Genomic DNA, 23,834 nt, shown 5'->3' on the forward strand with positions numbered 1-23,834 from the left:
AATAGTGTGAGACTTCAGCCACTGTGAGCTTCCAGCTTACCCTCCTTCATATTTTGTCTGTGGGATTTGCTCTGAGCTAGGTGGTTTTCTGGGATTCTGATGGAAGAATTCCATATACTGGTTACTTCTGAGGGAGCCCCGCCTTTTCCTATGATGAGTGACAAGCTGCTAACCAGGGTTTGGTTTCCCTTTAATCCATTCCCATCTTCTATATTTTTTATTTTATATATTTTTTAATTTTATATTTCCTTTTTCCCATTGCTGCTTCAGATTTTTTTTAAAAACTAATTTCTTTGGATTCTTTTTGAGAACTGGGAAGGGAAGAAAAGTTAAATATGGGCTAAATTTGCCGTCTTGAAAATTCTGACTCTTCTTGAATAATATATTAGCATTATGAGTTTTAAAGAATGACTTAAAATGAAAAAAGAAAGTGTTCTTTCTAGCAGGGTTTAAGTCTGTACAATTTTCTTTATATATCCTTTGCATTCATTCATCCTGGGAAAAAGAAATATCAAGTATTATTTCATTCAGTGTTGTATATACATTTCTTCTTAAATTTAAAAACCTTGACACATAAAAGTGGCAGTTAGGAAATTATGATTTACAAAATGATTTTAAAATTTTATTTATTTATTTTTGGCTGCGTTGGGTCTCTGTTTCTGTGCGCAGACCTTCTCTAGTTGCGGCTAGCAGGGGCTACTCTTGCGGTGCGCGAGCTTCTCTTTGTCGTGGCTTCTCTTGTTGCAGAGCATGGGCTCTAGGTGTGCGGGCTTCAGTAGTTGTGGCATGCGGGCTCTGGAGCGCAGGCTCAGTAGTTGTGGCGCACGGGCTTAGTTGCTCTGCGGCATGTGGGGTCCTCCCAGACCAGGGCTCAAACCTGTGTCCCCTGCATTGGCAGGCGGATTCTTAACCACTGCACCACCATCAGAGAAGTCCTGTACAAGATGATTTTTAATGACATTTTGCAGTGTTTATAAAATCCTTGGGTCATTGTTAAAGCAGAGCAATAAAACTATTGCAAATGATTTATGATTATATTTCATTCTAGGCACACCTCCAGAGATTCAACTTGGATTCAAACTTGGAGAGGATCCACAAGAGCAAATGAATAAAAGTCAGATGATGCCTATTCCTAGTGAGGGTGCAGTCTTACAGGTATGTAGTATATTGATGAAATACATACTTATTAAAAATTGGTAATGCTGTTTGAAATAGGGGCAAATTACTAATGATTAATTCTATTTGTCTATTATTTTATTTATTTCTTTTCTTACTCAGTTTTTTCCCTTTTCTTCGCCAGTCATTCTGTTTCTTCGCTGCAACTTCAGTAAAAGCCAAATGTTTTAAGCCCTCTTTCCTTTATTTATTTCTCTTTCTGGTAGAGTTGTGGAAATGAGAAGGTTAAAATAGGCTAAAATAGGATATAATAATTACAGTTTCATCTCCATTGTGTGTCAGAGGTCACCTTAAAGTTGTGAAAAAGATACTAGTCTATGTAGTATAATTTGAGATATGGGCCACTGAAAGACCCTTCTATTCGTGTGTGTGTGTGTGTGTGTGTGTGTGTGAGTGCATGTGTGTGGGCACACACTTAGAAACACAAATTTTCACTTGTTTCTTTTTAATGCAGTCACCACGGGGAAAGGTAAGGGATGATTCATTTAGCACCTTGGCATAAATAAGTTAGCTAACCAGAGATAACTACAGAGTCTTAAGGAATAGAACGGAGAATACATGTATTTTAATAGCAGAAACTGACAGCAGTTCCAAAGAGTGACCATGCGGGTTTATTTAATATTGTACCTAGGAAGGTGTATCACTTGAATTATATCTAGTCAAAAGAGTAAAATTCAAAACGAAATATTTTTTTAAAGCTGAGATGTCCATATTTAGCTTCTAATAATTTGTTGAAATATCATTTTTGTAACTTCTGATTTAAGAAAAAGAATTTTTTCCCTTTAGCTTCAGTAACTGTGAAATGGGAAATAAAAATTAACTTTTTTCAATTTATCTGAGAAACATTTACCATGTGAATATTGTACCAGGCTCTAGATTGTACCTCAGAACGGTGATTTTGAGAGCTTGATTACCAAACTTATTTGGATAGTGTTTACTTAAAGAATTGCACAACGTGAGAGTTACGAGGTAAGTTTTATTTGGGGCAAAATGAGCACTGCAGCCCGGGAGACAGCGTTTCAGATAACTCTGAGAAACTGCTCTGAGGAGGCGAGGGGAGGAGCCAGGATAAATTAGGAGTTTTGCAACAAAGGGCAGGTAGTCGGGACGTCAAAAGATTGTTAATGAAAGAAAACCAGGTATCTCAAGTTAAGGAATTTAGAGCTTTTCTGTGTATGGGAAGATGCAAGAGTCTGGGCTCGTTGAAATCATTCCTTTGATGTGAACCTCAGCTCTCTGGGGCCGGTATCCTGTGTTTTCACATCCTGAGTTTCCTCAGGGCTCACCGCAGGGAGTGGCTGCAGTCTGATGGCTGCTAGATGGCAGGTATTCTTTTCAGCCCTGAGTTTCCTCAGGGCTCACCGGCTCACGTTGGATGGTTGCAATCATTGATGACTGTGACAACCTTTGTTTATCGATATGGCAGGAAATACTCCATTTATAAATATTCCATCTATCTGTAGCTTTTTAAAAATATAGACTCTTAGATCCGTACTTGAGTAGAACCTAGGACTGTCCATTTTTCAAAAGCCTCCCAAGTAATTGCTGATGATCAGCTGTTGGAACAGTTGCCATAGAGGACTTGAAGAGTTAATTATGTATCTTTCAAAGATTTTTCATGAGTTTGTAACTCAGCCATCTGCTGGTTATGGGCTTGTTGTAAAATTAAGATAAGAAGGATAAATGAAATACTTGATATTTGTCCCTCTTTTTTGCCTTCATGGGAATTCATTGGTAGTAAAATAGATACCTCCTTTAACTTTCCACTGCCCCCCTCCACCGTTTTTGTTTACAGTAAGAGTTAGACCATGTTACCAAAGTGTTAAACATCTGTAGCAAATTTTAATTGATATTAGTTTTTAAATTGACAGATGCTGCTTTCACAGTTTTTAATTTTATTCCTTGAAAATAAGCCTTCAGAAATTTAACTATATGCGGAAAATTGATTTTGTCAAATAAATAGAGAGACCAGAAAAGGTGCTTTCCCAGAGTTATTTAAAGAAAAAAATGTATATTGTTTCACAACTTCAACCTGATTTTAAGTAAATTCTAAATAATTCAGTTACTAAACAGATTTCTAAATAAATTTTCCTTAAAACTCAGATATAATATTGATATTCAACTTCAAAACAAACTATTTTAGAAATGATGAGATTGGGATTGACACATATACACTACTATGTATAAAATAGACAACTAATGAGAACCTACTGTTTAGCACAGGGAGCGCTACTCAATGATCTGTGGTGTCCTAAATGGGAAAGAAATCTAAAAAAGAGTGGATATATGTATATGTATAACTGATTCAGTTTACTGTACAGCAAAAACTAACACAACATTGTAAAGCAACTATACTGCAATAAAAAATTTTTTTTAAATGATGGAACATTTCAAGTAAGGGCAAACTATGAAGAAATAGAGGATCTTTGGTTTGACATGCACTATGCTAATTTTTTTTTTTTTTTTTTTTTTTTTTTTTTTTTGTGGTACGTGGACCTCTCACTGTTGTGGCCTCTCCCATTGCAGAGCACAGGCTCCGGATGTGCAGGCTCAGCAGCCATGGCTCACGGGCCCAGCCACTCCGCGGCATGTGGGATCTTCCTGGACCGGGGCACAAACCCGGGTCCCCTGCATCAGCAGGCGGACTCCCAATCACTGTGCCACCAGGGAAGCCCCACTATGCTAATTTTTAAAAACATAGGGGGCAGTCTTTTAAAATATTTCATACTCATCATTTTTATTGGGTCTTGCAGTACCTTTTCTTGTTCTTTATAGGTGCTATGGCAAGCAGTTTTTAAACTTTACATAGAAATTTTAATAATTTTGGAGAGTTTAGTAGTATGTATGGAGAGATAATTGGAGACATTACTATCAAAATTAGGAGGTATGATAGTTAATTTTATATGTCAACTTGTCTGGGCCATCAGGTGCCCAGATAGTTGGTCAAACATTATTCTGGGAATTTCTTTGAGGATGTTTTTGAATGACATTAACGTTTAAATCAGTGGATTTGGGTAAATCAGATTGCCCTCCATAATGTGGGTGGGCCTCATCCAACCAATTGAAGGCCTATATAGAACAAAAAGACCAGCTTCCCTGAGCAAGAGATAATTATCCAGCAGATGGCCTTTGGACTTTATCTATACCATCAGCTTTCTTGGGTCTTGGGCCTGATGGCCCACAGTGCAGATCTGGACTTGCCAGTTTCCATAGTTACATGATCCAGCTCCTTACAATAAATCTCTTTCTGTGTATAAACATATCCTGTTAGTTCTGTTTCTCTGGAGAACCCTGACTAATACAGCAGGCATCATTGATCTTACTATAATCGTTTTTGAATACTGGAAAATACTTGTTTGACAGGGAATAATGATTAATTCAATCTTGTGATTATTACCATCAGGCTGCTTCTTCCATCTTCTGCTCTCTGAAATGCTGTCTAAGAGGTATGAATCCAGGTTGAATTCACTTTCCCTCTCCATTAAGCAGCTTCCACCTTCTACCCTTATCCATATGTAGTGGTAAAATCAGTTAAAATGAACATTTAAGAGAACCTTGAAAGAGAAACAAACAAGCACAAGTTTGACAACTGTGTAACGGAAGGATCATGGTTGGCAAGACCAGAGCTCATGGAGAGATTATGTATATATATACTGCAGGGTCTTTTTTCTTTTTTAATTTATTTTATTGAAGTACAGTTGATTTACAATGTTGTTAATTTGTGCTGTACAGCAAAGTGATTCAGTTATATATATATATATGTATATACACACATGCACACACATATTCTTTTTCATATTCTTTTCCATTATGGTTTATCACAGGATATTGAATATAGTTCCCTGTGCTATATAGTAGGACCTTGTTGTTTATCCATTCTATATGTAGTAATTTGCATCCTGCAGGGTCTTTTTAAGCCCCAGTAGGCAGGTAATATTCTCTCTTACTAGCTACCTCTCTGATTCATGAATAGCTGGACCACTCAAATTCAGGGTGAGTTTTCAAAACGTAGGGAACCCCTTGACTCTACTATGCTGATCATTAATGTCATTGATATCCTTTTCCTGACTCTAACCCATCCTGACCTGCTTTAACTCTTAGGGTCCTAGAATTGCTGTCTCTGCCCAGAGTTGCAATTGCTTAGGAATATTTGGGGAAGGAATGGATGAAAACAGGTCTTTGGCACCTGACTCAGCCAGAGTAAAGATATTTCTCATTTAGTGGTTAAATAACTTTGTGTTTAAGTTGTATTTAGATACTACTCAGTGGAGTTTAAAATGATCATTTTAGCATTTACTAACACTGAAGCAATGTAGAGATGGTACCATATGTCCAGATCAAACTCTCTAAAAGACAATCATGTGGATATTTGGAAATAATAAAAAATATTTGTATAGATAACCAAATTTGGCTACCTCAGTCTGAGAGAAAGGTATTTTAAGCAAACATTATCAATAATTCATCAAGATCACTAAAACGCTGAATATCAGGAATGTGTATTCTCTTCTGCGGAAAGTGAGGATAGTTTGTGTGAGACATCTCATGCCTCATGGAGAGCCAAGGCTGGTCAGGCTGATCAGGTTGGCCAGGCTTCCATTTCTCTCCCAGTAATCCATGATTCAGTTGAAGAAAATGATCTCAGATAGTAGAGTATTGTTTTTTGGTTAAGGATATATAAACAGATTTGCTCCTTTCCCAGATCCTCTAAATTAATGAAATTAATTTAAACCTTCTTTCACCTCTCACACCCCACCCCCAACAGATTTTTTTTTTTTTTTAATATGTGGTCTTATTTATTTATTTATTTTTATTTTTGGCTGTGTTGGGTCTTCGTTTCTGTGCGAGGGCTTTCTCTAGTTGAGGCAAGTGGAGGCCACTCTTCATCACGGTGCGTGGGCCTCTCACTATTGCGGCCTCTCTTGTTGCGGAGCACAGGCTCCAGACACGCAGGCTCAGTAGCTGTGGCTCACAGGCCTAGTTGCTCCGCGGCATGTGGGATCTTCCCAGACCAGGGCTCGAACCCATGTCCCCTGCACTGGCAGGCAGATTCTCAACCACTGCACCACCAGGGAAGCCCCCAGATTTTTTTTTTTTAATGTCTACACTTTAATGCCCTCGTAGGGGCAGGAGAAAAATGTCACATGTATCAAAAGCATAGATAGCAATTTGTACCCCTTAAGAAAGAATGGATTGAAGTGTGTCCTTACATTTTGTTAATCAACAAATGAACAGCTCCAACCCCCATTATATTCTGAGGCATTACCTCTTGAGGGGTATTTCTACCTATGGAAGAGGAAAAAAAAATCAGCTGTCAGAAGCAAACTTTCTTCTTACTTGCTCTCTTATCTTTTGTATTTTCCTTATGTGGGTAGGGTCAAATGAAAAATTAGCCCTCAGTGGGAAAATTCACTGGTCCTTTAGTAAGATGAATGAAATGAGTGTTACAGATACTTGAATTAATTGCTTTGTGAAGACTCAGAAATACCAAGTAAGTACATAAGTGTACCCTGTTTAATTAATCCTTGGAAATATCTAGGTTTACTTCTTTCTTTTTTTAAAAAATAAATTTCCTTATTTATTTATCATATTTGTGGCTGTGTTGGCTCTTTGTTGCTGTGCTCAGGTTTTCTCTAGTTGCGGCAAGCGGGGGCTACTGTTTGTTGTGGTGCGCGGGCTTCTCACTGCAGCAGCCTCTCTTGTTGCAGAGCACGGGCTCTAGGCACGCGGGCTTCAGTAGTCGTGGCGCACGGGCTTAGCTGCTCCGCGGCATGTGGGGTCTTCCCGCATCAGGGCTCGAACCCGTGTCCCCTGCATTGGCAGGCAGACTCTTAACCACTGTGCCACCAGGAAAGTCCCTAGATTTACTTCTTGAAATTCCTTCTTCACTCTGGACCTCTGAGCTTTTTGTAAAGTCTGCTTAGGAAGTATGTATATGTGGAACCAATGTGATAACCTTGAGCACTATAAGGATGCACTATCAATAAATAACAATGAACATTATTAATTGGAGAGGATTTAAGTTCTCAAATTACTTTGTGTTTTCTTGTTATTATGGCTGTTTCAGTGATCAAAAATGCTTGGAAGTTCAGGCTAGTGGCTTTACATATTTTCAGAAAGCTTTATTATTGATCATAGAAACAAACATAGAGGGTCCCCCAAAGAGAGACCTTTTTGTAAAATCTTTGATACTAATAAGATATTTAAGGTAAGAATTCCTTTTAAAGTGATGAAAGCCAGTGTGCTGTGAAATCTTAAAATGGAAACATTTTATCAGAACATCTTAATCTTTTTTGAAAGGGACACAACAACTTCAGATTTTCTGGCATGACTTGAGGATTAGGCAGAACCCATTAAGCATTAATGCTGTAACAAGAAGGTTGTATGATTTTTGGCCCTCAGGAGAAATATTAGAACTCAGAACCTGACAAGAGTGGCTCATCAGAACCATTATGGATTAATGAACTAAGAAAAGGGAAATACTAGGAATAAAAAGAAGGAACACTCCCTTTCTCTTTACCTAAGTTCCACAAATTCTTTTACAGAAAGAAATTAAAACAAAATACTAAGCATAAGAGCCAAAACTATAAAACTCTTAGAAGAAAACATAGGGGGAAAGTATCATGACATTCAATTTGGCAATGATTTCTTGGCTATGAAACCATAAGCAACAAAATAAAAAATAGATAAGCTAGACTTCATGAAAATTAAAAACCTATGTGCATCAAAGGACACTATCAACAGAGTGAAAAGATAACTCAAAGAAAGGGAGAAAATATTATTTGTAAATCATATATCTGATAAAGGATTGATACACAGAGTATATGGAGACTCTTATAACTCAACAACAACAAACAACTGATTAAAAAATGGGCAGGGCTTCCCTAGTGGCTCAGTGGTTGAGGGTCCGCCTGCCGATGCAGGGGACACGGGTTCGTGCCCCGGTCTGGGAGGATCCCACATGCCGCGGAGCGGCTGGGCCTGTGAGCCATGGCCGCTGAGCCTGCGCGTCCGGAGCCTGTGCCCCGCAACGGGAGAGGCCACGGGAGTGAGAGGCCCGCGTACCGCAAAAAAAAAAAAAAAAAAAAAAAATGGGCAAAGGACATAAATCGACATTTAGTAAAGAAGATGTAGGGAATTCCCTGGTGGTCCAGTGGTTAGGACTTGGCACTTTCACTGCTGGGACCCAGGTTCGATCCTTTGTTGGGGAACTAAAATCCCACAAGCCACGCAGCATGGCCAAAAAAAAGATATACAAATGGCTAATAAGCATATGAAAAGATACTCAGCATCTTTAACCATTATGGAAATGCACATCAGAACCATGATGAGATACCATCTCACACTCATCAGGATGGCTATTACCAAAACAAAATAACAAGTATTGATGAGAATATGGAAAAATTGGAATTCTTGCTCATTGCTGGTGGGAAATGTAAAATGAAATGGTACAGCTGCTATGGAAAATGGTATGGTGATTCCTCAAAAAATTAAACATATAATTACCATATGATCCAGAAATTCCATTTCTGGTTGTATATCCAAAATAAGTGAAAGCAGGGACTCGAAAATATATTTGTACACCCACACTCATAGACGCATTATTCACAATAGCCAAAAGGTGGAAACAACCCAGGTGTCCATTAATAGATGAGTAGATAAATCAAATGTGGTACATACATACAATGGAATATTATTTAGCCTGAGAAAGGAAAGAAATGCTGATACATGGTACAACAAGGATGAACCTTGAAGACATCATTACTAAGTGAAATAAGCCAGTCACGAAAGGACAAATATTGTATGATTCCTTTTATATGAGGCACTTAGAGTAGTCAAAACAGAGACAGAAAATAGAATCATGGATGCCAGGGGTTGGGAGAGGAGTAAATAGGGAGTTAGTGTTTAAATAGGTATGGACTTTCAGTTAGAGAAAATGAAAAAGTTCTGGAAATGGATGTTGGTGTTGATTGTACATCAGTGGGAATGTACATAATGCCACAAAACTTTAAATGGTCAAAATGGTAAATTTTATGTTATATATATTTTACCACAATTAAAAAAGATACTAAGAAAGAATAACATATCTTAAATGTTAAATTTTTAGCTTGTTGCATTAGCTTAGTATTCCTCAGTTGGAAAAAACTACTGTTTTTTCTTTCTAGCAACCTCAAGATGAAATGGAACAAATTGAAGCTCCGTTACAGTAAGTATAATGATTTTTGGCATTATTATATTATAGATAATTTTTGTCATTTTACACATATAAAATAAGTGTTCTTTTTCTTAAGAGTTTTAAAGTTATTGTATATTTTTGAATAATTGTCCCTTTAGCAACATAAATATATGTTATTTTACAAACATTGTAGATAAGTTTCATTTCATGAGAAAGACTGAATCAGATTAAGTTGATTCTCTAATATTACTTAAAAAGCAAATTTATAGCATAGCATGAGGGAAGAATTTGTAGAGCTTATTGAAATTAGACTTTCATAGAATTATTATACTTAAAGAGACCTTATCCTTTCAATTTTTTTTAAAACAATGGTTCTCAAAGTAAAGCCTGTGGACCCCCGGGGAGTCCCTGAGGCTCTTTCCAGAGGATCTGTGAGGTTAAAACTATTTTCATAATAATGCTAACACATTATTTGCCTATTTCATGGTATTGACATTTGCACTTACAGTGCTAAAGCAAATGGTGGATAAAAAGTTGGAGCCTTAGTAGGCATCAGGGCAGTGGCACCAAATAGGACTAGTAGTCACCGTACACACCGTTCACAGCCACGTACTAGTGGTTTAAAAAAAAAAAAGAAGGCCAGTTTTACTTAGTGCATTTGATGAAGCAGAAAAGTTATTAGTTTTATTAAATTTCTACCCTTGAATATATATCTTTTTACACTTCTGTGTAAAGTGTGATAGTTGTCTTAAGAAGAGCACTTGTGCACTTGTTTGAGTTATAAGATTTGTAAAAAAAAAAAACTAGCTTCACCTTTTTTTTTAACTTGGAAGAATAACTGACAAACTGGTTATTCACAGTGTAGTATATGGCAGACGTTTTCTTGAACTTTCTGGTAAAATCAGTGGAAATATTTACAAAGGTGACCTTTTTGAGATTTTTATGATGAAATAGATCAATATAGGGAAGACCTGCATAACTCAGCAAATCAGTATTTTCTGAAAGACCAATGCATAATGTCACAGCATCACCCACAGACAAGTAAAAGATCCATTCAAAGTGCAGCGTAGACCAATATAAAAGTTCATTGATTTTGTTTCAATTTTCACATTTCCAGTAACCTTTAAGGAAATTATTGCTTTTAGAGTTTTGGTATGTTATCTAAAAAGAATATGCACTATTATCCAAAAAGGCTGCTAAAGTACTCCTTCCTTTTCCAACTGCATATCTGTATGAGGCCAGATTTTTGTAATATACTTCAAATAAAAAAATATACCACAAAAGATTGAATGTGTTGTTAGCAGTTCAGATGGCAGCTGTCTTTTTTTTTTTTTTTTTTTTTTTTTTGCGGTATGTGGGCCTCTCACTGTTGTGGCCTCTCCCGTTGTGGAGCACAGGCTCCGGACACGCAGGCTCAATGGCCATGGCTCATGGGCCAAGCCGCTCCGCGGCATGTGGGATCCTCCCAGACCGGGGCACGAACCCGTGTCCCCTGCATCGGCAGGCGGACTCTCAACCACTGCGCCACCAGGGAAGCCCCGGCAGCTGTCTTGCATTAAGCCATACATTAAAGAGATTTTTTAAAATGTGAAACAGTGCCACTTTCTCACTAAATTTTTTTTCATTTTGGAAAATGCAAAAATGTTTCATAACAATATAATAATATATTGGATTATTACGGTTACTTAAAAATTAATGATTATTTAACATTTTTCTCTATTTTAATTTCTAATATGTAAATATAAATAAATAGAAGCCACATGAACAAAAGCTCTTTGAGTTCCTCACTAAGTTTTAAGAGTGTAAAGGAGTCCAAAGACCAAAAGTTTGAGAATCACTATTTTAAAAAAATCCTTTTACTGAATATATCAGCAGTATAAGTTCATCTACAGAAATGGAAAAAGAGAAAAGACTAAGAAAGACTAATGCAGCATCCATGGTCTCATAGCCTGGAGAGAACCATTGTTAACATTTTGGTACATTTTATTTTAGGCTTTCTATATATTTTTGTTTTGTTCATATTTTCTACAAAATTGGGATTATTCTGCAGATACTTTTGTTTCCTGGGGGTTTTTTTCTTTCTTTCTTTCTTTTTTTTTTTTTTTTTGGCCACACCACGCAGCTTGAGGAATCTTGGTTCCCTGACCAGGGATCGAACCCATGCCCCCTGCAGTGGAAGCCCAGCCTCCTAACCACTGGACCGCCAGGAAATTCCCCCTGTTTTCAAATTTTAAGTAGTGTTTATCATAATTATTATTTCACATCATAAATATTTTTTAAAAACATGAATTTTAATGACCTCATAATATTTCATTATATAACTTACTATACTGTAATTCATTTAATCATTTCACTAATATTGGACATGTATGTTGTTTGCAGTCTTGCCTAATATAAATAATTATTTTTTAATACCTTAGATGAAAGTTTGCTCTATTTTCAAAACTTCTGTGTTAAATTCTCTTTTATAATTAAGGAAAAAATTCTGCTGTTGATTTAAACTATGATTTTGTTTTATTTTAAATCAGCTTGTACTCAAAGAATCATGTTTTAGGGGAAAAAATGGCATTCTTTTCTGTTTGCCTCAGAAATTATTCTATATGAGCAGTTTCATTTTCAAGATAGCTTATACTGGTTACTTCTATTTTTTTAGGCAGGAGAGAATGTTCAATTTATTATTCTTGCTTAGGAATCAAGTAGCTATGCCTGGTTCATAAAAACTGTTCTTAAAACAACTGGAACAAGAAGCTTTTTTTTTTTAAAGGAAGATATCTTGACTGCATTTGTATAGTAAATTAGATTGAGAAAAAAATAGTTAACTGCTTTTCTTCAATCAACTTTTTTTAAACATCTTTATTGGAGTATAATTGCTTTACAGTGTTGTGTTAGTTTCTGCTGTATAACAAAGTGAATCAGCTATACATATACATATATCCCCATATCCCCTCCCTATTGCGTCTCCCTCCCACCCTCTTTATCCCACCCCTCTAGGTGGTTGCAAAGCACCGAGCTGATCTCCCTGTGCCATGCACCTGCTTCCCACTAGCTAGCTATTTTACATTTGGTAGTGTATATATGCCAATGCTATTTTCTTACTTCGTCCCAGCTTACAGTCAACTTTTAATTATCCCAGGGTAGATGATCAAAATTGTAGATTAGGCATGACCTTTATTTTGCTCGCAACCTCTTCCCTTCAGTAGTTCCTACCTTTTTTTCCCCTGCTGTGAAATACAAGAAAGGTAAATAATGTCTGAGAATTTTCTCATGAGTGACTTTCACTTACATCTCAAGCTATAATGACAAACTTTCAGTGTATTTGAAGATTTAAGTGGTCAAGCTTCATAAATTAGGACCAATTTTTCTCTCTCACTCCACCTTTCTATTTGGTAGACAGTCATCTCCAAAGTTACTTTCAGACCTAAATGTAGTTTAGCTTGTCTACACTCCTAAAGGTCATTCCTTAATTTTTTTGGCTTTCTCCATTTTTGCAGCCATTTGAAATTTAAATGTTAACAAATTGCTAGTAATTGGAGCAAAAAAAGATGATCCTATTTGAAATTCCTTTAAATTAAAAAGAAGTTTAAATTGTATCTGAATGAGAAATAGTGGGGTTTTTTCCATTTGAAAATTTATATGTATTTATTAATTAATTGATTGATTTTTTTTTTTTTTTAGGATTAGAAAAAGTTGTCCGGTGTTCACTGTGTCATTTCCCCAGGCTGAACTTTCACTGAACCACCAGAGCATTCAAGGTACACTTTTTTTTTTTTTTTTTTTTTTTTTTTTTTTTTTTTTTTCGGTACGCGGGCCTCCCACCGCCGTGGCCTCTCCCTTTGCGGAGCACAGGCTCCGGACGCGCAGGCTCAGCGGCCATGGCTCACGGGCCCAGCCGCTCCGCGGCATGTGGGATCTTCCCGGACCGGGGCACGAACCCGTGTGTCCCCTGCATCGGCAGGCGGACTCTCAACCAGTGTGCCACCAGGGAAGCCCCAAGGTACACTTTTATGAGTAGAGTCATATAAAGTGAATTTGTCTTTGCCTAAAAATAGAAGGCTTAGTTAGATATGGATTTATTTACAACTAGGCTGGTCTACTATACATTGCTACCATACATTTTTACATATGAAATCAGTGTTGCTGTTGACCTTGGAATCATGCTGCTTAAAGTTGCCCATATGCGAAGAGCTCAGGTGCTACTCCTCCACATCTACTTTTTTGACTTGTAATTTGGGGGCTGAAATTTGAAAACAATGTTTGTTTTCTCTATTCATAATATTCTTAATATGTATGTCATGTCTTTCTTTCTTTTTTTTTTTTTTTTTTTTGCGGTACATGGGCGTCTCACTGCTGTGGCCTCTCCCATTGCGGAGCACAGGCTCCGGACACGCAGGCTTAGCGGCCATGGCTCACAGGCCTAGCCACTCTGCGGCACGTGGGATCTTCCCGGACCGGGGCATGAACCCGTGTCCCCTGCATCGGCAGGCGGACTCTCAACCACTGCGCCACCAGGGAAGCCCTGTCATGTCTTTCTTGACTGGCAGTTAGGCAGGCCATTTACTTGATTTCAGCTGTATTAGAGGGTAGCTGTCTTTCACTTTGAAGTGCCACCTGTGTATGTTGTATGACAGTGTAGTAAATATTCTTAGTGGTCATTGAAACTTTGTATTATAAGAAAAGGCACAAGGACATGATACTTGAAATTGAAAAGCTAAGTTTTAAAATCTCTGTCTTCTCCTGATCTGTTGCTACTACAACAATAGCAGTACCACTTAACGCCATCACCAACTCTTGCATGCACTCCTAGTGCCTGCATTTTGGTCTGTAATATTATTTATTCATTATTTTAACAAATATTTATTTAGCCTGCTAAGTGCCAGGTGTATGGGTGCTATGACTTTACAAATGCCAAGCAAACCAGGGATCCTAAAAGGATAGCTGATCTGTCTTGGAGCTTGAAGATATTAGGATGGATCTGAAACTCTTACCATTGTTGGAAAACAAAAATGATTTCAAGGATGTCAGGGGGCAGTGCTAAAAGGATAAAGAGCTAGGTCAGTTGTGCTCCCACTGGCCAACCTGTGACAAATTAGCTGGGGGAAAAAACACATGATTTTGGTTCATGGAAATAAGTTAAGTTTGTGATTTTTTTTGATACTCAAAAAATGTTAGTAGTGTTCAAAAGGTAGTCTCAATACAGGAAAAAAAACAACTATAGTAGAATGTTTAAAAATTTTTAATGACTTTAAGAAATAGAGACTTGTTGATACATGTACCTTTAGGACATCTCCTGATTACTTTTGGCCGCTACATGAATGTTCCTTTTTATGCCTAACTCAACAGCATGAATTCATTTAAATTCTGTTACCTATAATGGAGATGATAATGACACAGAGAAAGTAGATATGATTTTTCCATGTAGTTGCGAATACTTAGGATAACTCAGCCAAAGTAGAGAGGTTGGTTTTTAACTAATCTAATTCCAAACAATTATAATATTACCTGGCTTCATGTGAAATATTTTTTAAGGAATGGAAGAATTTCATAATTTTATTGCCAACATACTTTTATATCAATAAATTGGTATAATATTTATTAAATATTTGATATATCACATGAATGTTTGAGGGAATCATTTCAAGTTATATGATTAAGAAATGCTGAGTCGGATAATATGTTTTAATGCTTTAATAAAACTGGAATGAAAACATGTAATGTTATCTTCTAGGACCTGAGGCTGAAGATCCTAAAGTGCTAACACACCCAGAAAAGGTTGGTCTGTATAATAGAAATTAGCTATTCAAATCTTGGGTTTAGATTTTTTTTAAAACATTATGTTGATTAAAGTATCAAGCTCATTTAAGTTTTCCCCTAGGCAGGAATATGACTAAACCATTTCAATAGATAGAATTGTGTAACAACCCATTTCAGTGTTTTTGTTTTTTTTTAAGGGGAATAATTTTCCAGTACTTTTCTCGTAAACTCTTGTAAATCTGTCTTTGGAATAAAGCAGGCTTTCACTGTTCACAGGTTTTTTTTTTTTTTTTTTTTTTTTTGCGGTACGCGGGCCTCTCACTGTTGCGGCCCCTCCCGTTGCTGAGCACAGGCTCTGGACGCGCAGGCTCAGCGGCCATGGAGCGGCACGTGGGATCTTCCCAGGCTGGGGCACGAACCCACGTCCCCCGCATCAGCGGGCGAACTCTCAACCACTGTGCCTGTTCACAGGTTTTTTTGTGAGTTGCAAAAAATTTTTCCCTGCATTCCCGCATTTACTCTGGGCTGCCACAGTCAGACAGAAAGCGCAAGGACACTTTTCTTACATCTGTAGTGGAGACCCATTTCAGTATTTATTCTTCCTTATCTCTAATGAAATAGAATTTTCTTGATCTGTGTTTCTTATCTAGCATTATAAGTCTTTTATTCTTTATGTAGAGGAGAAGCATATAATTTAATATCAAACTAGTTGCTGAGATGTAATAGCAAAAATGCCTTCTGTTGCTTTGTCTATTACCCTTGTTCCTTTAATACTTCCTGCTGGATACTGCTTTCCCATCTTTCAGTTACTAATCAGTAACCATGTACTGAGTGCTTGTTTTGGCTTTGCTTTCTGCTTGGTGCTATGGGAGATCAGAGGACTATAAGATTGGCTCTGCCCATAACAGATTCCAACAATCAAGGACATCCCCAGGCCAACCCTGTCATACACCTGTACCTTACTTCATCTCAGGTATACCTTACACATTCCCACCTCCATGCCTTTGTTTAAGTCAGGAGCCAGAAAGCAAGGGAAAGAGCATAAAATTTGGAACCACATAGGTTGTGTTCCAAAGGCAGGTGTGTCATTTACATGTGTAATATATGGAAAGTGATACTCATTTCATAGGATTATAGTGAGGACTGAGAGCAGTGATGGCTCACGGTGTTTGGTACCTAGTTGGTGCTTAAGAAATACATGTTTTTGCCTTCTTTTACGCCTTCACAAATCATTAATTTCTGGCTTAAGTTCCTTCTCCTCTTTGGATCTGTCTCAGATGACTGGTGATCTTGACCAAATTGCTCCCTCTTTAACATTGCTTATTCACTATGTCAGTATTTCCCTAGCACTTGCCTCCTGTGACATTAATAGATCTTCTGAGAATAAAGGATTTTTTTGAACAAAGTTTAGAGAACACTGTATCCTAAAGTATCCTCAAAGATTTATAGTGCATGTTTTGAAAAGTCTTGTAGTAAATAAATCTGTTTAACTTTGTTTACCCGAGCATTTTTCAGGCAATCTTGAAAACCCTTCACTGCCTCCCTTTCTTTCCCCCCAGAAAACTTATTCTTGTAACACTAGGGCTATGGTTTATGCCATTCATTTGAGTTCATGCAGTGTTTTTGACATTATTTATAGTTTATTTAATGTCTTATGTATTAATGCCTTCAATCTTAATTTAGAAATTAAGTTCCTTTAGGGCAGAGTTCAATATATATATATATATATATATATATATATATATATACTTTATTAGATCTAAGGCCTTGAATTTAGTAGATATAAGGACTTCAGATAAGAGGGAGATCTTGAACATGACTTCAAGAATGGATCGGGCTTCCCTGGTGGCACAGTGGTTGAGAGTCCGCCTGCCGATGCAGGGGACACGGGTTCATGCCCCGGTCCGGGAAGATCCCACATGCCGCGGAGCAGCTGGGCCCGTGAGCCATAGCCGCTGAGCCTGCGCGTCCGGAGCCTGTGCTCCGCAACGGGAGAGGCCACAACAGTGAGAGGCCCACATACCACAAAAAAAAAAAAAGAAAAAAAAAAGAATGGATAGGATCCAGTTCTTCAATTCCTTCTAAATTTCTTTTATCTTTCTGAGCAAATTATAGTTTGCATTGCTAATAAATATATCTTATTAAGCTCTGGATGCTATGTACAGAGAATATAAATGGTGGCAGGTAGAAAAGGAAGAGAGGGAGAATAAAATATTTTTCACTTCCCTTATTGAAATCAAATCATAGTATTAGAGGGCTTACAAGTTACAGTGCATTCTGGCAGAGTGATGTGTCAGTGAAGGTGGATTTGATTTTTAGAAACAGGCAAAAGTCACTGAAACCCATTCTGTTATTTAAGGTCAAGCAAATTAACAGTTTTCAATGTTGAAAAAAAGTTTAGTGCCTTTAAGTTATTGAGACTGATTTTCTTGAATGGCTTATAAACAATTTTGAAAGCGCTTTCAAAAGAGGAAGTCTAATAATATTTTGGTCATTGGAAATATTTTGAGAACAGGTATAACCTGTTAAGGTGATGTCTTTGAAAATAATAGTCATTTTGTGTTTTGTGTTTTTGTTTAAAACAACCACAAGTTAGAACCATTGATTTATAGCCAGAGCTTGTAATATTTACATAGAACTGTTTTCATTTCTCCTTTTCTCCTCCCTTACCACCTGTCCTTTGGCCTTTTTACATCACATTTACATATGCGTACAGAGGTGGGGAATAAAAGGAAGGTGAAACCACACCAATTTTGTTCCTGGTTAATTAATAAAATTCAATAGGGATTTATAGCAAGGGAGAATTTGTCAACTATTAACTGCAGTGAAGTTTTTAGATTATCTGTTGATTTAACTATCCATGTTATCTCTGCCTCTTCCCTTAGCCCAGATAATTTAAACTTAGCTGAACAGATAACTTGCCATCTGTAATTATGGCCCGGCCAATTTTACCCTTGGTCTACTATTAAATGTGTAACCATGTGTTCACAGTCATTAGTAATTTGGTATAGGAAAGTAATAAAGAGTATTTTTATTTATGGAAGGGAGGAAAGTTGATAAAGCTTTTTGGTGATAACTTAGCAACATGATGAACTAGAAAACTAACATTTTCATTTTAAACACTTTTTTGTATATGTAATAATGATTTAAATTCTGTTTGGAATATACAGGAACTAAGTAGAGACAGAGACTCTCCTGAAATAAGCCTTCTCTCAAGTACTACTATTAAAGAATTTGATACATTTGCTGTAAAGGAGAACTTGTTAATAGAGCCAGAGAAGGATCCTAGCAAGGAAGTCACATTGACCATGACTTCTGAAGAAATCAAAGATGAAGAAAGCTCTCTTGAAACTTTTGTGTCTGCCTTAGAAAAGTTGCTGACATCACCAGAAATCACCCAGGAGGAAAGACCGATTAGAATAATGAGTGATTTTCAACATAGAGAGTTGATGAACCCATTGAGCAGTTCCTCGAGTTCCATATCAATACCTTTGACATGTCACAAAGATTTACTAGAAAACTCAAAGGATGATGCATTGCCAGCTGAGTCGTTAGCAGCCTTAAACACGTTGTCAGAAGCCAAGGTGGAACCCATCTGTCACAGAAAAGAGGGAGATACCAGTCTCAGTGCTGGAAATGAATGTTTAGGAGTAGAGCCCAATATGTCTCAGACTGATGACGATTGTACACAAATAGCAGAGGTGAATTTTGAGACTCTTTGTTCTACTCAACCATTTGAACAGGATTCCAAGTTAGGTGAGCTACAGGACAAGCATCTTTCCGTGCAGCAAGTAAGTGCAAGTATGAGTCTATGATTTTGCCTTTTATAGTGACCTTTAACAAGTCTTCATTGTCCATATACTTTATTTTAAATTCAAACCTTCTACCCAAATACCAACACTCAGAAGATACTTTTTGACTTTGAAGCATATAGTACATTTTTCGAGGTTCCCAGGGTAGAGTTTTCAAGGGGTTAAAAGTTAAAATAGATCAGTTTCTCCTCTGAAAACCTGAGAAGATATATCGTCATTACATTGCTTATATAGAAGAAGGAAAAATTTTTTTTACCAGAATTTTCCTGGTTAGCTCAGAAAATCACTATGTCTGCCTGGGTGCAGAGTAGAGATAAGATACCCCACATCAGTTTCTAGTTGGAAGTAAAATATATGCAATTGGACTGCCAGGAGAGGGTTTAGAATTCCGGGATTATTATGCTTGGAGACCCTGGAGTGGCCTATCACTTGCCAAGTCCCTTTTTCATGTTGACAATTTTTTTCTTTTTAAAAGTAATCTTTATTTTTTCCTGATTATAATAGAAACACATCCTCATTATAAAAAAAAAATCAAACATTACAGTAAGAGGAAGTCTCCCACAATTCCACTTTCCAGAGATAATCATTGTTAACAGTTTGCTGCATGTCTCAATTTTTTTCTGTGCATATTCTATGTAAGTTTATTTTATATAAATGGGATTATATTATACGTAATGCTTTGCAACTTGTTTTTAAAATTTAATAATGCATCGTGGTTATCTTTCTGTGTCAACAAAAGTAGCACTACTTAAATCTTTCTACTTGTTGAATGGTATTCCACTCTATGGGTATGTTTGTGTGTGTGTGTGTATAATAATATAATTTATTTAACCAATTCACTAATGATGGTCATTTGGATTTTTTTTCTTTTTTTTTTTTTAAACATCTTTATTGGAGTATAATTGCTTAACAATGGTGTGTTGGTTTCTGCTTTATAACAAAATTAATCAGTTATACATATACATATGTTCCCATATCCCCTCCCTCTTGCATCTCCCTCCCACCCTCCCTATGCCACCCCTCCAGGCGGTCACAAAGCACCGAGCTGATATCCCTGTGCTATGTTTTCTTTTCTTTTCTATCCTCCTTCTGGCTATTACCAAAATACTCCTGTGAACATTTCTTGGAAGATATAAATAACATGATACTAAGCTCAGGTTATAACATACACACCTGGAATAATACTGCATGCAATTCTGGTCAAAAAATTTCAAAACAGACATAATGATATGTTTAAAAATCCAGAAAAAGAGAAACTAATCATGGGGATAGGGCATGAAGATTAAGTTAAACTTTCCAGGATTCTAATCTAAAAAGAGGTAATATGAGTAAAGTGTAGGAAATTATGACTGGTATTGATAGAGTGATCATGAACTTAGGAGGTCTTCAAAAAAAAGTCTACTTAGAAGTAGAAAAGAGATTGATTTAGAACAAATCAAATTAAATACTCTTTTACTTAGCTATAATAAAAATATGAAACCTGTGGGACTTCCCCGGTGGTCCAGTTGTTAAGACTCTGCGCTCCCAATGCAGGGGGCCCGGGTTCGATCCCTGGTCAGGGAACTAGATCCCACATGTGGCAACAAAGACCCCGTGTGCTGCAACTAAGACCTGGTGCGGCCAAATAAATAAATATATATATATGTTTTTTTTTAATATGAAACTTGTTACCTTGAGAAGCTTTGCAAGCTGGATATATAAATAAGCTCAAGAAAGGTTTACGTGATATATATAAAATATGTATCCCCACGAAAGTTAAATCTATAATGGATTATTAAGGGGAAGTTAGAGCCGTTCATGATATACTGCTAACCTTTTAAAATCAATGTAATGGAAGTTATATAGTATCTCGTCTCACAAATACACTTACTGTTGCTATCAAATAACAAAATACTAGGCTAGGCTGAATAGAACACTGATCTGGCCTGGTGTGACAGTACTACTGTTTTTATGTGTCTCTCATCATTTCGTGCTACCCACTTCCTGTGAAATTAAAGCACCCAGAGTGACCTTAGGTTTATCCTTGAGTCTTAAGGATGAATATTGATAAAAATAATGTTTACTTATGCTTTTCTTGTCTTAGACTTCTAAATCTGCATTGTCATTTGTTACCTTAATTATGATAAAATTTTCATTATGTCCACATATGTCTATGGGTTTTTGTATTTCCATCTTATAAGGTATTTTTGTGTAATCAAAGGACAAGATAAAACTTAATTTCTTCTAATTTTATTTTATTTTTTTGCATTGTTGTAATTATTTGTGTATGTATTTACATCTTATTACAGAGTCTAGAAGACCCAAATCCATTTGGATTGCAAACTTTGGTTCATCAAAATGTCACCTCTTGTGATCCACTAAATAATAAGGGAAATTCAAATCCGGTGGAAAATAGCTCTGACCAGGACACTCCATGTGTGTTAAGGAGATCGTCCAGACTGAAAGTAGGCAGAGATGCAAAGCCCACAGATGACATATATAAGATGCCAGAAAAGATTTTACCCAAAATACTTGGCTGTGAGGATCAAACAAATAATAACTCTTCAACTGAGAATTTCAGGTATGCTACCAACCTAATAGATAATTCTGTGTTTGGGACATTAGAGTCAGTTTACCTCTAAGTAAAGAACTTTATTTTTCAGTGTTGTTATTTTATTTATTTTGCAATTTAAAAAAACCCCAGAAAACTCTTTTACTTTCTTTTTTTAAGACAAAGTAATGGGAAATAATTGTATTTTAGCTTAATGCTAATTTTCTTTCTTTAACATCTCTCACCACACATAGTTACAAATTTTTTTTCTTGTGATGAGAACTTTTAAGGTCTACTCTCTTAGCAACTTCTCAAATATACAATACAGTATTATTAACTATAGTCACCATGCTGTATATTACATCCCCTGAACTTATTTATCTTATAACTGGAAGTTTGTACCTTTTGACCACCTTCACCCATTTCACCCACCCACACCGTCTCCTACCTCCAGAACCAGTCTGTTCTCTGTATCTATTAGTTTAGGGTTTTTGTTTTTTTGTTGTTTTTTTGTTTTAGATTCCACATGTAAGTGAGATCATATGGTATTTGTCTTTCTCTGACTTATTTCACTTAGCATAATGCTCTCGAGGCCCATGCATGTTCTAGCAAATGGCAGGATTTTTTCTTTTCTATGGCTGAATACCATTCCATTGTGTGTGTGTGTGTGTGTGTGTGTGTGTGTGTATCACATTTTCTTTATTTATTCATCCATCAATGGATATTTAGGTTGCTTCCATGTCTTGACTATTGTAAGTAAAGCCACAGTAAAAATGGGACTGCAGATATTATTTTGAGATAGTGATTTTGTTTCCTTTGGATAAATACCCAGGAGTGGAATTGCTGGATCATATATGGTAGTTCTGTTTTTAATTTTTGAGGAATCTCCATACTGTTTTCCGTCATGGTTGCACCAATTTACATTCCCACCAACAGTGCAAGAGGGTTTCCTTTTCTCCACACCCTCTCCAGCATTTATTATTTGTAGACTTTTTGATGATGGCCATTCTGACTGGTGTGGGGTGATATCTCATTGTGGTTTTGATTTACATTTCCCTGATGATCAGTGATGCTAAGCACCTTTTCATGTACCTGCTGGCCATTTGGATGCCTTTTTTGGAAATGTCTTTTTAGTTCCTCTCACATTTTTTAATCGGATTGCTTTTCTCTTTGCTATTGAGTTGTATGAGTTCTTTATATGTTTTGGATATTAATCCCTTTTCAAGTATATGATTTGCAAATATTTTCTCCCATTTGGTAGGTTGTCTTTTCATTTTGTTGATAGTTTCATTTGCTGTACAGAAATTTTTAGGTTGATGTAGTCTCACTTCTTTATTTTTGCTTTTGGTGTCAAATCCAAAAAATCATTGCCAAGACTGATGTCAAGGTGCTTACTTATGTTTTTTCCTAGGAGTTCTGTGGTTTCAAGTCTTACTTTCAAGTCTTCAATCCATTTTGAGTTGATTTTTGTATATGGTGTAAGATTGTGATCCAGCTTTATTCTTGTGTATTTGGCTGTCCAGTTTTCCCAACACCATTTATTGAAGAGACTGTCCTTTCCCCATTGTATATTCTTGGCTCCTTTGTCATAGATTAATTGACCATATATGGGTAGGTTTATTTTGGGGCTCTCAGAATAGAGAGAACCAAAATAAACCTACCCATATATGCTTTTATGCCAGTATTTTACAGTTTTTGATCAGTGCCATACCACAGGGCAAGTCCTTTTCTTTTGCCTGCCTCTTTTTTTCCTAGAAGTTGTGAATAGAGTGGATAGTGGCATGCCAGCATGGGGAGTGAGGGACAGGAGCCTCAGAATACTCACTTATAGGTGACTATCCCTAAAGGAGAGAAACCCATAGGTGGCACAAAGACAAAGAAACCATAATGACTGGCATGTCTCTCACAGAATTATCTGCAGTTTACTCAGGAGCCATCTCCATACTTAAAACTGCCATCCTGCTTGACAACAGCTCAGTAAAATATCTTTGAGTTTTAAAAAAATTTAGTCAAAAATTCGGTATGATTCTCTTTGAACAGTTGTGGAGAACATGATAGTAATTTTAAAAGCACATTTATTTTTCAAGAATGCAGAATCCTGCTTTAAGGATTGAAGGTAAAGGGAAGACTATGCATTCATCCAGACTCAAGAGTGGAGAACAGATCAGGAAAAACAGAAAACTTGCAGGGAAAAATGGTGAGGCCTACTTTATTTCTTTATTTCTTTAATAAGTAACTTATAAAAATATAGAATGCTGGTACTAAAAAAGGATTTAGAGATTATATGTCTCAACTTTCTCATTCTACTGATGAGGAAGTTCAGAGAGGTTAAGGATTTTCCCCAGCACTGCACAGCTCATTAGTAGTATAACTAGGATCCTGAACTTCTGCC

General features: G+C 36.7%; 1 protein-coding gene across 1 annotated transcript in view; it reads left to right on the forward strand.

Annotated features, from left to right (window-relative positions):
• Nucleotides 1–23,834, forward strand: part of ANKRD31 (ankyrin repeat domain 31) — a gene marked incomplete at both ends in the record, with an annotated part of 136,274 nt that overhangs the window by 11,062 nt on the left and 101,378 nt on the right. Inside the window, 7 exons of the mRNA XM_079702042.1 lie at nucleotides 1,049–1,155; nucleotides 9,339–9,379; nucleotides 13,025–13,101; nucleotides 15,075–15,118; nucleotides 18,271–18,801; nucleotides 21,201–21,472; nucleotides 23,530–23,639. Of these exons, the coding sequence (XP_079558168.1) occupies nucleotides 1,049–1,155; nucleotides 9,339–9,379; nucleotides 13,025–13,101; nucleotides 15,075–15,118; nucleotides 18,271–18,801; nucleotides 21,201–21,472; nucleotides 23,530–23,639 (1,182 nt within the window). The remainder of the gene's footprint in view (nucleotides 1–1,048; nucleotides 1,156–9,338; nucleotides 9,380–13,024; nucleotides 13,102–15,074; nucleotides 15,119–18,270; nucleotides 18,802–21,200; nucleotides 21,473–23,529; nucleotides 23,640–23,834) is intronic.

This window comes from Hyperoodon ampullatus (genome assembly GCF_949752795.1).
Source record: "Hyperoodon ampullatus genome assembly, chromosome: 4".
NCBI classification, from domain to species: Eukaryota; Metazoa; Chordata; class Mammalia; order Artiodactyla; family Ziphiidae; genus Hyperoodon; species Hyperoodon ampullatus.